This window comes from Cygnus olor, chromosome 4, assembly GCF_009769625.2.
Source record: "Cygnus olor isolate bCygOlo1 chromosome 4, bCygOlo1.pri.v2, whole genome shotgun sequence".
NCBI classification, from domain to species: domain Eukaryota; kingdom Metazoa; phylum Chordata; class Aves; order Anseriformes; family Anatidae; genus Cygnus; species Cygnus olor.
Genome location: NC_049172.1, coordinates 70,023,092 through 70,035,315, shown reverse-complemented (window position 1 = coordinate 70,035,315; position 12,224 = coordinate 70,023,092). Strand labels below are relative to the sequence as shown.

General features: G+C 45.2%; 1 protein-coding gene across 5 annotated transcripts in view; it reads right to left on the bottom strand.

The window, feature by feature from the left end:
* Positions 1–10,625: 10,625 nt before the first annotated feature.
* The window catches only part of FAM53A (family with sequence similarity 53 member A), a 69,703-nt gene continuing 68,104 nt past the window's right edge, over positions 10,626–12,224 (bottom strand). For all 5 annotated transcript variants that reach the window (XM_040555366.1, XM_040555362.1, XM_040555365.1 and 2 more), the window contains exon 5: positions 10,626–11,814. In XM_040555366.1, coding sequence (XP_040411300.1) covers positions 11,749–11,814 — 66 coding nt within the window. In that variant the 3' untranslated portion in view covers positions 10,626–11,748. The remainder of the gene's footprint in view (positions 11,815–12,224) is intronic.

The following is a 12,224-nucleotide window of genomic DNA, read 5'->3' as shown; positions in this document are numbered from 1 at the left end:
CTCTTATTTTTGGGACCTTCTGCTGCTGCTTCATTATTAAAGCATGCAGTGCCATCCAGATTAGCATTATTGCCTTGTTTGCACCACAGGTAGTTCCAAATTTCCTATCTCCAAGTTCATCTTCTGTTTGCCTTTCTCTTGTTGGCCAGACTTGTGGTAGAGGTCTGCTTGGGATGACAACACCAAGTTACAAAGGCTGGGTAGATAAGGAGCAGGAGCGTTTGTCTAATGGATAGAAATTCAATGTCAAGATATCAGGGTCAAGTAGAAGAAGTGATTTTTTTACCACTTCTTTTTAACACCTCACTCCCCTTTTTTATTATTATTATTATTTTTTTGGAAACGTGATGAAACAAAAGTGCTATTTTTGTCACAGCTACAACAAAGCTGGTAAGAAATGGTGCTTGAGGATGTTACTTGACTCTCCTCCCTCTGCTCTACTGTCCCATGGAATGTTCCCCAGTGTCCTGAGGAAATGAACCAGCTTTGACAGGGCCATGACAAAACATACAGCCCAGGAAGATCACCATGAGAGAAGCCAGAAGCAAGTTTTGGCACCAGCCCGAGGAGAGCAATGGTCGGCCAGAATCCAACCATCCACCTGGTCCTGTGTCTCATTTCTCTTGGACGTGGGACAGGACAGCCCTCACATTGCCTCTGCCCCCACACTGCACAAGCAGGAGAGAGCGTTTCCAATAACAAGACGAGATATCTTGCAGTCTTTAAAAACACATCATCTTAGTGTTTGTTGTGGAAGTACCATGGTCATCCCACCACGATGGCAATGCATGCATTTTGACCCATGTCTACCAATCCAATAGCCATGTTGCTGCTTGTTGCTAAAATATCATCTTCTGGGCAGGTTACCTTGAGCTTCAAACTGTCTCTTCTTCCATCCGTCTGTCCCAGATCTCTTTCCTAACCCAGGGATGTTTTAGGACTTGAAAAAGGAATGACCACAGTTCAGTATGGGTTAGAAAGACGAAGAGCAAACACCACTTACCAAAGGTGCCCCCCGCCCCAGCCAACAGCCGCTGAAGTTAAACGGCATCTTCCAGGTTCCCAAAAGGATCGTTTTATTCTTAGATGGGCTCTTTAACTTTTTTTCTTTCTCTTTTTGCAGCACAGAAGGGGAAACACTAGCCTTGCTGATTGAGAACTTTGTTTCGTGGAGTGAAACCCAGCAATACTGAGGAGGAACATAAGCTCGAGAAGGAACTGTACTCAAACGAATGCCCTATTGTGAGATAAGTTTTTCTTTCAGCAACGAATCAACATAATAATCCATCTGTAACATTAGATGCGTCTGTCTGTAGCACAGCAAAGGGCCATCTGCCCATCTGCATATATGTTCAGAACACTGCTGGGCCAACCACGATGGTCTCTTAATGAAAGCTGCTCAGCAATTAGCCCTTAAGTGAAATCACGCCCGTGCACTTCTGAGCCTTCGTTTGTCCTTCCCACTCCAGTGCAACAAGTGTCCCTAACTTTTTGTTTGTTTGTTTTTTTTATTCCGGCAATTTCTTTCCAGAGCAGGTGGGGAGGGGCGAGCACGTTCCGATTCCTGCGACAGCAGGAGCCAAGCGGAGTTGTTATCGACATATGTCCGGTGTGAGCCACGCCGATGCGAATTAGGGGGGCAAACTGCTCGTCGCTTCCAAAATACCCACCTGCTCGGGGGCCAGGCTGCAGCAAAGCCATCCACTGCCCGGCTCCATCTGTCCGACAAACAGGCTGCGGATTTGCTGAGAGCTGAATCGTTTTTTGCCTCTATTTACTCCCCTTTCTTTCCGTCTCCTCTCCCCCCCGTCTTCTAATTGGAGCTCGCTTGAAAGGTGCAGACACCCACAAAAACAACACAGCACAATGAGGCTGGCGTTCGTCAAACTGCTTCAACCGAAATCTGTGCCTAGCTCTGCCCTGGGATCCCTCGAAGGTTTCAGGGTGCTGCCATAAGGGTTAGATGGAGCACAGGACACCAGCACAGCCCCTGGGGTGGGAATCGTACCCCAGAGCAAAGCCTAAGAACGCCGTGGAAATTGTGTGCGTTGGCATTGCAGTGTCCAGGTAGAAGTCATCAGGGAATGCAGCTTCTTGGAGGAAGTCTGCCCTTGCCATCCACAGCCCAGAATCATCCCGGCAGTCCTGTGGTTGGAAAAATAAGGCTATTTCTATTCCTGCTGCAAGAAAATGATAGCCAGGAGGCTGAGTTGCTCCCAGTCTGGAACGCACAGACTGCTGCTTGAAGCGTCTAGGCCAGGACATATTATGGTCATCATTAATTTTCATCTAGTTGCTTAACCTCATTAGGGAAACACTGGATTCCTGCTCACATCAGACCCCCCATTTCACTCGTAAAGGTTAAGGGGGAAAAAAAAAAGACAACTAATTCTAAATACATTTTCACTGAAAACATTGAATAACTTCTACCAGACAGCAAAGACATCCTAGGAAGGCATGGTATTTTCCTACTAGCCTGGACTATTCCTGTAGGAATTGGTTAAATACTTAGACTAGTTACTTGCAAAAGGCATTAAAATTAGACAGTAAGAGCTATTAACAAGAATTAACATCAGAAGAAGCACTGACTCTCCAGTGATACAGTGACAAGTGGAGAATGAGTGTCCAAACACACGACAAGTTGAAGAGCAGCTCGCTTTTCCGGGAAAAGCCCTGCAGAGGTGTGGGCTTTGCTTTCTGCGGTCGCACCCCAGCAGCAGCTCCAGGGAGTAGATGGCAGAGGGCCGAGAGGATCTAAAAGATGCATTGGGTTACTTGAGCATTTAGGATGGGGAGAAGATGGGGGAATAACATCCATTACACACCTACAGGTGTCATCACGTGCCACCGGTACCGCTGCCAAACGCAGTGAATTTCTACATGGGTTACGTGGCTCAAACCTGGTTCAGCGTCTGAAAGAACGGCTCTCTTTCATTCATTTCATCCATGATCTGCTGTTTTCCTTTGGATTTGGAATCCCATCCACCAACCTGCCTGCCCAAGACCACCTCCCTCCCCACAAACATCTCACCACAAGCACAGCCCCCCATAAACCCTCGCTGCCACCCTCACCACCTTTCTCATCTCCCCCACCTCCCCAAAGAGCGCAGCCAAATGCTTGAGCCCAACAATTCACGAGTGCTCTCAGCTCAAGGTTTGCAGGGCAGATTTCAACACCTCCCGAAGCCCCAGCCCCAGCTCTCAGCCTTCAAACAGGTGACTTGCCAGCCGTATTTTTCCAGCCCTGCTCCCACCTCTGCCCCAAAGAAGGGGCTGCTTTTGCCGTGGGCTTCAAAGCGGAGTGCTGCTGTTTGGAAATGTTAAGGATGCAATGCTGTTTGGAAATGATAAGAAACTCAACCGATGTCCCAGCAGTGACTGGCAGGGAGCCAGCAAGCCTGTGGCAGGGCCAGAGCCTGGAGGACACAGCTGCAGGGAGAGCATTGCTATTGGGGGGCTGCAGGCTGCTCCAGCTCCTCCTGGCCCCTTGGGTCATGGCGGTCACTCCTGCTGCCGTCCTGCCTCTCACCTTTGCGTGGATGAGAAAGCTCTGGGAGCAGAAGGAGCGTGGAAGGTCTGCGGGGTACCCCCAAGAGGTTTTGTGGGGTGTAGGAGCTTGGGGAAGTATTGTAAGCTCACCTGCTGCATGCTGAGCACGGATCTGCTCCCCTCGCCCAGGCAGCTCTCCTGCTTTTAGCGTGGGGCAGGATGCTGAGCTGGCATCTCAGTGCGGAGCAGCAATGAAAACAGCAACCACCGAGCTGTCCTCTGGGGCAGGAGTGCCCACAGCTCCAGGGCAGCTGCCAAAGCTGCCAACCTTGATGGCCCTGAGAGGCTCACCCAGTCCCCCCCCCCCACCTTGCTCACAGCCCAGGATACCACTTCAGCCCAGTCTGGGGCTGCCCATCCATGCCCCAGAAGTGCTGGTGCACAGCTCTGCCCATTTTCAGACCACACCATCCTTGTTGCAATGAAGAGATGAAAGCTAGATGAAGGAGGATGGCAAAGGGCAAGCCCTGTCCTGACACACCACAGGTGTGTGCTCATCAAGCAGCCTGGCTAACGAGCAAGCCCAAGTCACAAAGCCCAGCTCATCGCGATGGCTGGTGCCCAGCTGATCGCGATGGCTGGTGCCCAGCTGCCTTGCTGCTGCCCCCGCTTGCACCTGTGGGGCAAGCGGGGCAGCCCAACAGCTGGCCATTTGCAAAATGGATTACAGCCCGCTTTTGTCCCCACGCCTGGCTTGTTCCATGTGTGTATTCAAGGTTCCCCCCCCAGCCTGGGTGTCTCCTTTGCTGGGGAGCTGTGCTCTGGCTCACGAGATGCCCTTTGCTCCTGACGTTGGGTCTACAAGTGCCTGGGTGAAGAAAGTGCAATCAGATCCGGCAGGGAACAACCCTTTGGCCCAGAGGAGTTAACCTGAACGTGTAAAAATGAGGCTCCATGCCACCACCTGCAAGTGAATTTGGAACAGGTGCAGCTGTGCATGCTCTGAGTGTACGAAAACACAGCATCAGACAAATTAGCCAGGAAAAAAAATACACGTAAATGTGGCTCAATTCCCATCTGAGAGGCACCAGGGTCACTGCCACCATTCTTAACAGCTCTCACTATGCAAGAAAGGTACAAGCCTTAAGGAGTTCAAGGTCTAGACAGCTTTGTGTATGCACAAACAAGACTTGCATCCCCAGCCCTTTCCTGCTTATGGCTTAAAAGCGCGTTCCTTTCTCGAAGAGCAAATAGTTTTAGGAAACTCTTCTTGGCAAACAGGATACAAAGATTATCACAGCTGTTCCCATTAGCCCTCACTAAGGTAGGCTGATAGAAATGCCTTCCTTTAGAAGGAGTATGTTTCAGATCAAAAAAATTTCAGCAACAACAAACATGGGGAGGACAACTTGCACTTGCTGCAGTTCTGACAGTGTGCCACAAACTTTCTGGTTTAAATTATCTATATTAGATTTTTTTTTTTCTATTCAAATTTCTCTTTATTTCTGTTGATTTCCACATTTTCTGCTCTTGTTTCTGTCCCCATTTTCTCATGTCCTAGACACACTCCAATATAACATTTGAAATCAGAACACTGGCATTAGGCAGACAAGTGGGACACTCTCACCCTGCCCTAGATGACAGAGAAGAGCTCTAAGAATATTTGCCCAACGTTTTTCCACTAAAAGACCCTGTTTTTAGACTTGTTTTCAGTGGCTTAAAGGTATTCAGGCTGAAGTTTTTCCATGTCAGGTACTTACTTTGGGCTGATTTCTTCCATTTATTAAATATATATATATGCTGAAGTGGTTCAGCATTCTTCATATGAAGATAAGGATACTGTGCTTTGCTTAAAAAACAAACATACCACCACCACCTCTTCATAGTCATCCTACCAAGAAGTCTGAGCATCAATAGGGACTTAATTTTGGCAAGGTTGCTGTGATTGTCACAAAGCTGGTGTCACTAATGAGCATTTGTAATTCCTGTAAAATTTAATATAATTTTGACCTTGCATTAAGGACTGGAATAAACATCAGTTTGTAAACATCTAGGTTTGAGACTTCAGCAACTCAGCCCTCTGAAAATTGCATACGTGCTGCTCTGGAACTGAATTTCCAAAATGAGAGGGGATGATGGATGTAAATCAGCAGCACATTTGCATGGGGGACAGAATGGTTTGATGGGGGTGTGGGGATCGATATAATCCAGAGAGGAAGAACAGAAGGAGATCTTCTAAGAGCCACACACACAAAAGTAAAATCCATGCTACCTAGGCATGAAAGGAGATGAAAATTGCCAAGTCCTAGAATTGGCAAATAGCAGATGTGAAGCTGCCTGCAGAGCTGTAATTCACTCTCATGCACCTCTGCGTTATGCAAGACTCTCTGTTCATGTACCCACGTGTTCTGTACCATGAAGACATCTCGTTTCTGTGCATGGAAAAAGACACTGGGAGAATGAAGCAGGGTCACGCACCAAAATCAGGCCATTGTATCCTGAACTACAGCCTCACGAGCTGCAAAAAAAAAAAATCCAAGAGGTATTGCCATAGCTGTCTAGCCACAGCTCTGACACTTCCAAAAATGTGTTTAAGCATGCTGCAGAAACCTCACCTGGCGTTCAGTGGTGGAAATGTGAAGCAGGTTCAAGAGCAAAGATGAAGAGGGAAGGCAGCTTGGACAGTTGGATGTCTCCCCAGCCCACAGTTGGGTGTTCTAGGAGTGTTTTCTTCTTCCACACTACTGCAGGGAGGAGTTTGGCCACGTCTGTTTCAGCAAGTGGGACACAAGTTTGGAGTACCCAGCAGCACAGCCCTCACTTTAAATTCCCATCATCAGCCAACATCAGGCAAGCTTACCGGAATCAGGGCACTGCATTTCCTTGTCTAAACTGAGATGTCATAAAACATTTAATCTTGTGGTTTGGGTTTTAATAGGATAAAAAATGAAATGCTGCTTTAAGGAAGTTTTCAACTCATCTCCACAGAGTTCGTGCTCCTCCAGCTCAAATCACTCACAGCACAGAACCCTAAGTTACTTTGCAATAGCAAAAATCCCACATAAAACAGTGCTGCAGATAGTGAAAGCACCCTCATTTTCCCCTAGTAAATACCAGCTTTCAGCATACCCGTGATTGCTGTGCTGACCAGATGGTGGTGGGAGCAGTAGCTTGGATGATGTTAATTACACACAAACTCCAAAACAACTGATGTCAAAACTCGCTTTGAAAACACCAGAATGGGCTGCTAAGCATATGGTAGCAACGTTCCTCCAAAACCGTATTTTGTGTGTGTTAAACAACCGACAAGCTCCACCAAAGGATCCCAGGATAAGTAGCCACAGGGGCAGGGTCCCAGTCCCTGGCTCTTTGATGCTGGTGAAGGAAAAGGCACATGGATACGTGGTGGAAATGCCCACAGCTCCTGCACCGGGTTCTTTGCATGCTGAGAACACGCGATGTCTGCCACATACCCAACCAGTTGTCTCTTTTAAGCCCAAGACATGAGCTTGAAGGAAATGTCCTGGGTAATCTAGGCTGCCCTGGATAATCTCCAGTGAGAGAACAGAGACTGCTTTGAAAGCCCAGTGTGCAAGCATAGCAAGATCTACACACACTTGGGTACTTTTAAAAACTGAACACCGTATAGTATGCAAAATGAGATCATGAAAAAGTTTCGAGGAGATCTGCCACTCACCACCAAGGACTTTTGGTCAAAGTTGTGTTTTCAGAGGTTCTGCAGGGCCTGGCCTGTTGTTGCCCCAACAGCTCAGCCAGCACCTTTACCTTTATTTTCCAGCTGCAGGTGAAGTCAGCAGGCACCGCCCTGCCAAAATGGACTTGGACACAGTCAGGTACAGCTGCAGGTGTTTCACAAAGATGATTTAGGCCAAGCTTACAAAACAGGGGCCTATTTTCTGGCAAATGGCAACTCTGGATAGGATCTACGTGTTATAGCTGAACCATGCACTAGGAGCTCCTGTTTGTGCTCCAGAGTGCTTTCCTTGATGTTATCCTCACGTCTTCCTCCAGCAGTTATTTACCTTGCAACTGTTAGGCTTGCTTGGAAATCCAAGTTGTAGAGATGCAAAGGAAAACAGGACAGGAAAGGACTGTGGGAAGCCAGCCGGCCTTTTCATCTCGCTCTGAGGCAAGGGAAATGCAGCCATCACTCCCAACAGATGCTTACTCTTAACAGATCCACATATGTGGAAGACTGACCATCTCTCCACACATCTGTTCAGTGATTCCCAATCCATGTTTGTTATATTAGGCCTCAGGAGAAAGTATCACTCACCCTAGCTGCAATTTAAGCCTGGCCTACCACAAGATTTCAAATTCAATTCTTTCAGTGCTCCCCCGAGTGCATTTTCCCATGTTCTAACATATCTCCACCATATCAGCCATGCCCCTCTCGACTGGACTCCGCACTCCTAAGCCCAGTATCTCGAGTTGTGTACTAAATCCTGTGCTTCCCAGGAGCACCTGCACCTCGTGAGCCTTGCCAAACGCATCGCCGTTTGTGAACCTTAGCCTGAAGCTCACTTTTCTCCTACTGGCAAGGCCAATTCCCAGCTCCCTTATCAGAAGAACTAACAAGTTGGCCCAACACTGAATTTGTGCAGTCATTCAACCCCATCTAAATTTAGTGCCTTGCTGAAAAGGATCTTGTCTTTCCCTATCTCCTCCCTGTTGCAACCATTTCTACAAGTTGCCAAGACTATTTTGAATTCTAATGCTATCTTATCTTTCACATCTGTCCAGCTTCCTGTTGACAGCAAATTTAACAAGCATGCTACTTTGTTAGCCTGGTTGCTAATAAAAATGAGAGATAAGTGACCTAGAGTAACTCCCACAGCCCCGTGCAGAAGTCTGCTGTTCTGACACCGGCTGCGAGATGGAAGGAAACCACTCCCAGACCCAAGCTGCTCACAGCCTAGCTCAGCCACTACCAAATACAATCCAATCTCTGAAACCATGTTTTCCCTTTTTGCAAACTGCCTTCTTTAGCTGCCCAAAACAGCCCCTAGATTTTATCCTGTAATCTAGTATAAGAGAAGTGCCAAATTCACCATCCGTTAATTTCTTTTGGAGCAGGTCTTGATATCTTGCATATGATGCAAGGCCAAAGCCTGCCCCAGCTGAAATAACTTCTAACCAGTAATTCCTTTTACTCTTGGTTCTCATGTGGGATTACATTAGGGGCTGGAGACAAAGTGCACAGATTCCTTTCAGCCAACTTCTTCATTTTCTGTATTCCTGCACAGCTGTTCAACTACTTATTTTCCTGTCACCAACTAATAAGAGCCTGAACTAGATAATTACTACTTCCTACTTTCACGAAACTTGTTCTTCAGTATCTAAAACCGCTCCTTTCTGTCTGCATCTATGAAAGGGCTATTTAGAGTTTTAACAGCTGGCTGCCATGGGACTGGAGCCCTGTGTTACCATAAGCAAACACATCTGTACTTTAACTTGGGAAACCCCTTCCGACCCAAGTATGTGGGTAGGAATGTGGCTTTGTGTTGAGGGAAACAATGCACCTACAGAAGGAAGCTGCAGAGCCCTGCCTTTGAGGCTGGAGAAGTGAATTTTAGATCTCAGCCAGACCATAATTCAGAGCTAGAATATTATCTGCTCTATTCTTGCCTTTGCTTTATCACTGTCTTCTTAACAGCTGCAGTTCCTGCTAAAGCTTTACCCCCCCCCTTGACAAAGTACATCTTACCTCCTTTTATTCATGCCCTTTGAGGTATTTTCTTCTTTTACTTCTTCCAGGAGAGCTTGTCTTCCTTGGAGGAAGAGCCAAACGGATTGCCACGCTGGTTTTCTCATTCTATGCCATTACAGTTTTAACTGTTCAAACAGGCAAATTGGCTTTTAAGTGATCCCAGTCGTACAATTGGCCTTCCCTACAATCCTGCTTTAAAGCTGATTCAATTTTACTTACCTCTATTGCTCAATTAAGAAAAATTGAAAGAAGTGTAGCTCTGCAACTAGTAATTGCAGCCAAGGAAAGGAGCTTGGTAGCCCCATTACCCAAGATGACAGATCACACTGCAGTGCATTTCCACCTATCCACAAGGAAAAACAGCTGTACCTTATTCAGCACTTCTTGAAACCTGATCTTCAGAGTGCAAAAACCAGTGATTTTCAGTTGCATGTAGTCATTTCTGATAGCTTGTGCATGAATATACAGCACCACCTGAATGCTCTCTGCTACAGAGGAGCAAATACCTGTGGGATGCACGCTTAACAGGAGCTTCTGAAGGAACTGAAGGCTTTGCTCCAGTACAATCTCCTTTACTCTGCTAGAAAAAGGAGAACGATTTTGTGCTGCTGCAGTGAGCAGCTTCACCATCTCCCACGCAACGTATATTAACGCATCAAGAACCTAACACATCTTTTCAGTGTTCTTGCACCTTCGTATGCATGTATACCAGCATTGGTATCACAGACCACTGCTGCTCTTTGTGGTACATGCAATAGGAGTCATAAAAGCAAGAAAAACATTCAGAGGTTCTTACTGGTTATCCAAGCTTTTAAAATTGTGTATAGATAATAAGTTATACAAGCTGGTTCAGTAATTACAAGCCAATTCTTTTTATGACCTAAGGCTGACCTAATCACAAGGCTGGAGCCTGGGACACACCTTGCTCAGCCTCAAGATATTCTTTTCTCACATAAACACACTCTGTTCGGTGACTTGGAATGTTGCTGTATTTTGGTTTTATGGTACAAGTTACCATAGGGAGCTGGCTCATTCTAGCAGACCAACACAATGCACCAAAATGCCATAATCTAAGCCTCTCCATTTCTATCCAATTTAAAAACTCCGTTTTGAGATTAATTTACTCCTTGAAGAGGAAAATCCCTATTCCATCTGAACTAACAGTGTGTTGCAATAGCCTGCAATGAATATACTATTACATTAGAGATGATTATGGTGTATGTAATCACAGACTTCAGGGATCCAGCACGAATTATTCCCCAGCTCCCCAGACTAACCTGACTTCACTTCCTTTTCAGATGACCAGAAGTCTGTCCTCCACCCAGCTCTGCGCATAAATACCACATTGCAGAATATGCCCCAGACTATACATTTTCCTCAAGTAAAATTCATAAACAGACACAAGTGCAAAGCAAAATGTCATTTTATTTAATTCAAGGACTATTTTCCTTCTAGTATTGCTGAAGGGATCACCTCCTGGGGAATTGATCATTACAAAGTCCCTGTCTAAAAGTTCAAGTGCTCTTGTTGTACATTCTTTTGAACCACAGAAAACATAATGACCAAGTAGGTGGGCAGCTACTTGCAGTTTTATCCCACCTAAATTAGCATTGCTTCAGGCTAGAAAACAATTCAAGTAGTAAAATCATGGAAAATGTTAACCTTTAAGGTTACTACCATATTTTGATCAAAAAGTCCTGAATGTATGAAAAGAACATTTGTACATGTTATGAAATTTTTTTTAAACCAGACGCTGTCAAAGATGGCAGTTAAGTGTTTGGACCAGTTGTCAACCAGGTATTTAAGAGTTCTGTCTGAAGGTTTATTACCAATTTCATTATGTAATTCACTCTTCACATTAAGCTCTTTAACAAAAGCAACATATACCCGCACCAGAATCACTGTAGACAGATTTAGTTTTATAGAATGCCCTTCTGAAAATTCATTTCAAAATAGAGATGCTTTTTCTCCAGAACTGTAAAAGCCATAAAAATGCAAAATATCTGTTAGGAAATTTTATAATCAAAATTATTCCTTAATGTTCAAAATAACATTTAACCTCCTACTTTTTTATTGTTGTTGTCATCCACATATTGATCAATAGACTAAACAGGTAACAATGGTTCACGTTTTTCCCCCACCTGAAACATTTCTAACACAGGCCCAAGATAGGCAATACAGAGATTCAGGGACATGGATTATGCATGGCAAAGGTAATCCTCTATCATTTTAATTTAGAAAAACTCTGATTCTAGCACACAACTTTGAGTCTCAGTTGTTTTCAATCTGCTCTAGGTCCAAGTCCCCACAGTCCAGAGGAAAGATGCCCTCTTCAGTGCTCTCACAATCACTTGTGTCCTCATCACTTTCACATACTGCAGCTGCTTTCTTATAATCCCTTGTTTTGAAGCTACCTTGGCATGACCCATGATGCCTTACTTCATCCAGCTGTTCTTTCATCGGACTGGAACCAGGGGTGATGATGTTCATAAGATCATTTGAGTCACATGGGGATGACACAATTGTCTTCATTTGTGTGTCATCATCGTCATCTTCATAATCAAGGGAGCAAAGACTTTTGGAATTTTTAAAGTCTGCAAGTGAAAAAACATGAATAAATTAGCAATGACTGTACAGGAGGAGCAGAATAAATTCTCTAAGTTCTTGAATGGGTTAAGGGTATGTACACAAGTTTAGAAAGGCATACTTGTTTAAAATTACGCTGGAAACAATGTGGAACATGAAGAAAAGGAAGAAAGGCATTTACTTAATAAACAGTCTGGTTTTGCACAGATGTTTTGCCAATGCAGATTCCAGTTAGCGACGAAAATTAGCAGTTCCATTATTTATACAAGAAAGCCCAAAAACCTACCTTTACTCAACTAAATAAGGATCAACAAACATCCGATCTGATATATTAACTCTCCAGCAAATCCAGAGCATAGCAGTTGGTAACATAAGCATTTAGGTCAAACAGTTGCACCGCAGCCTAGCCAACAGTTAA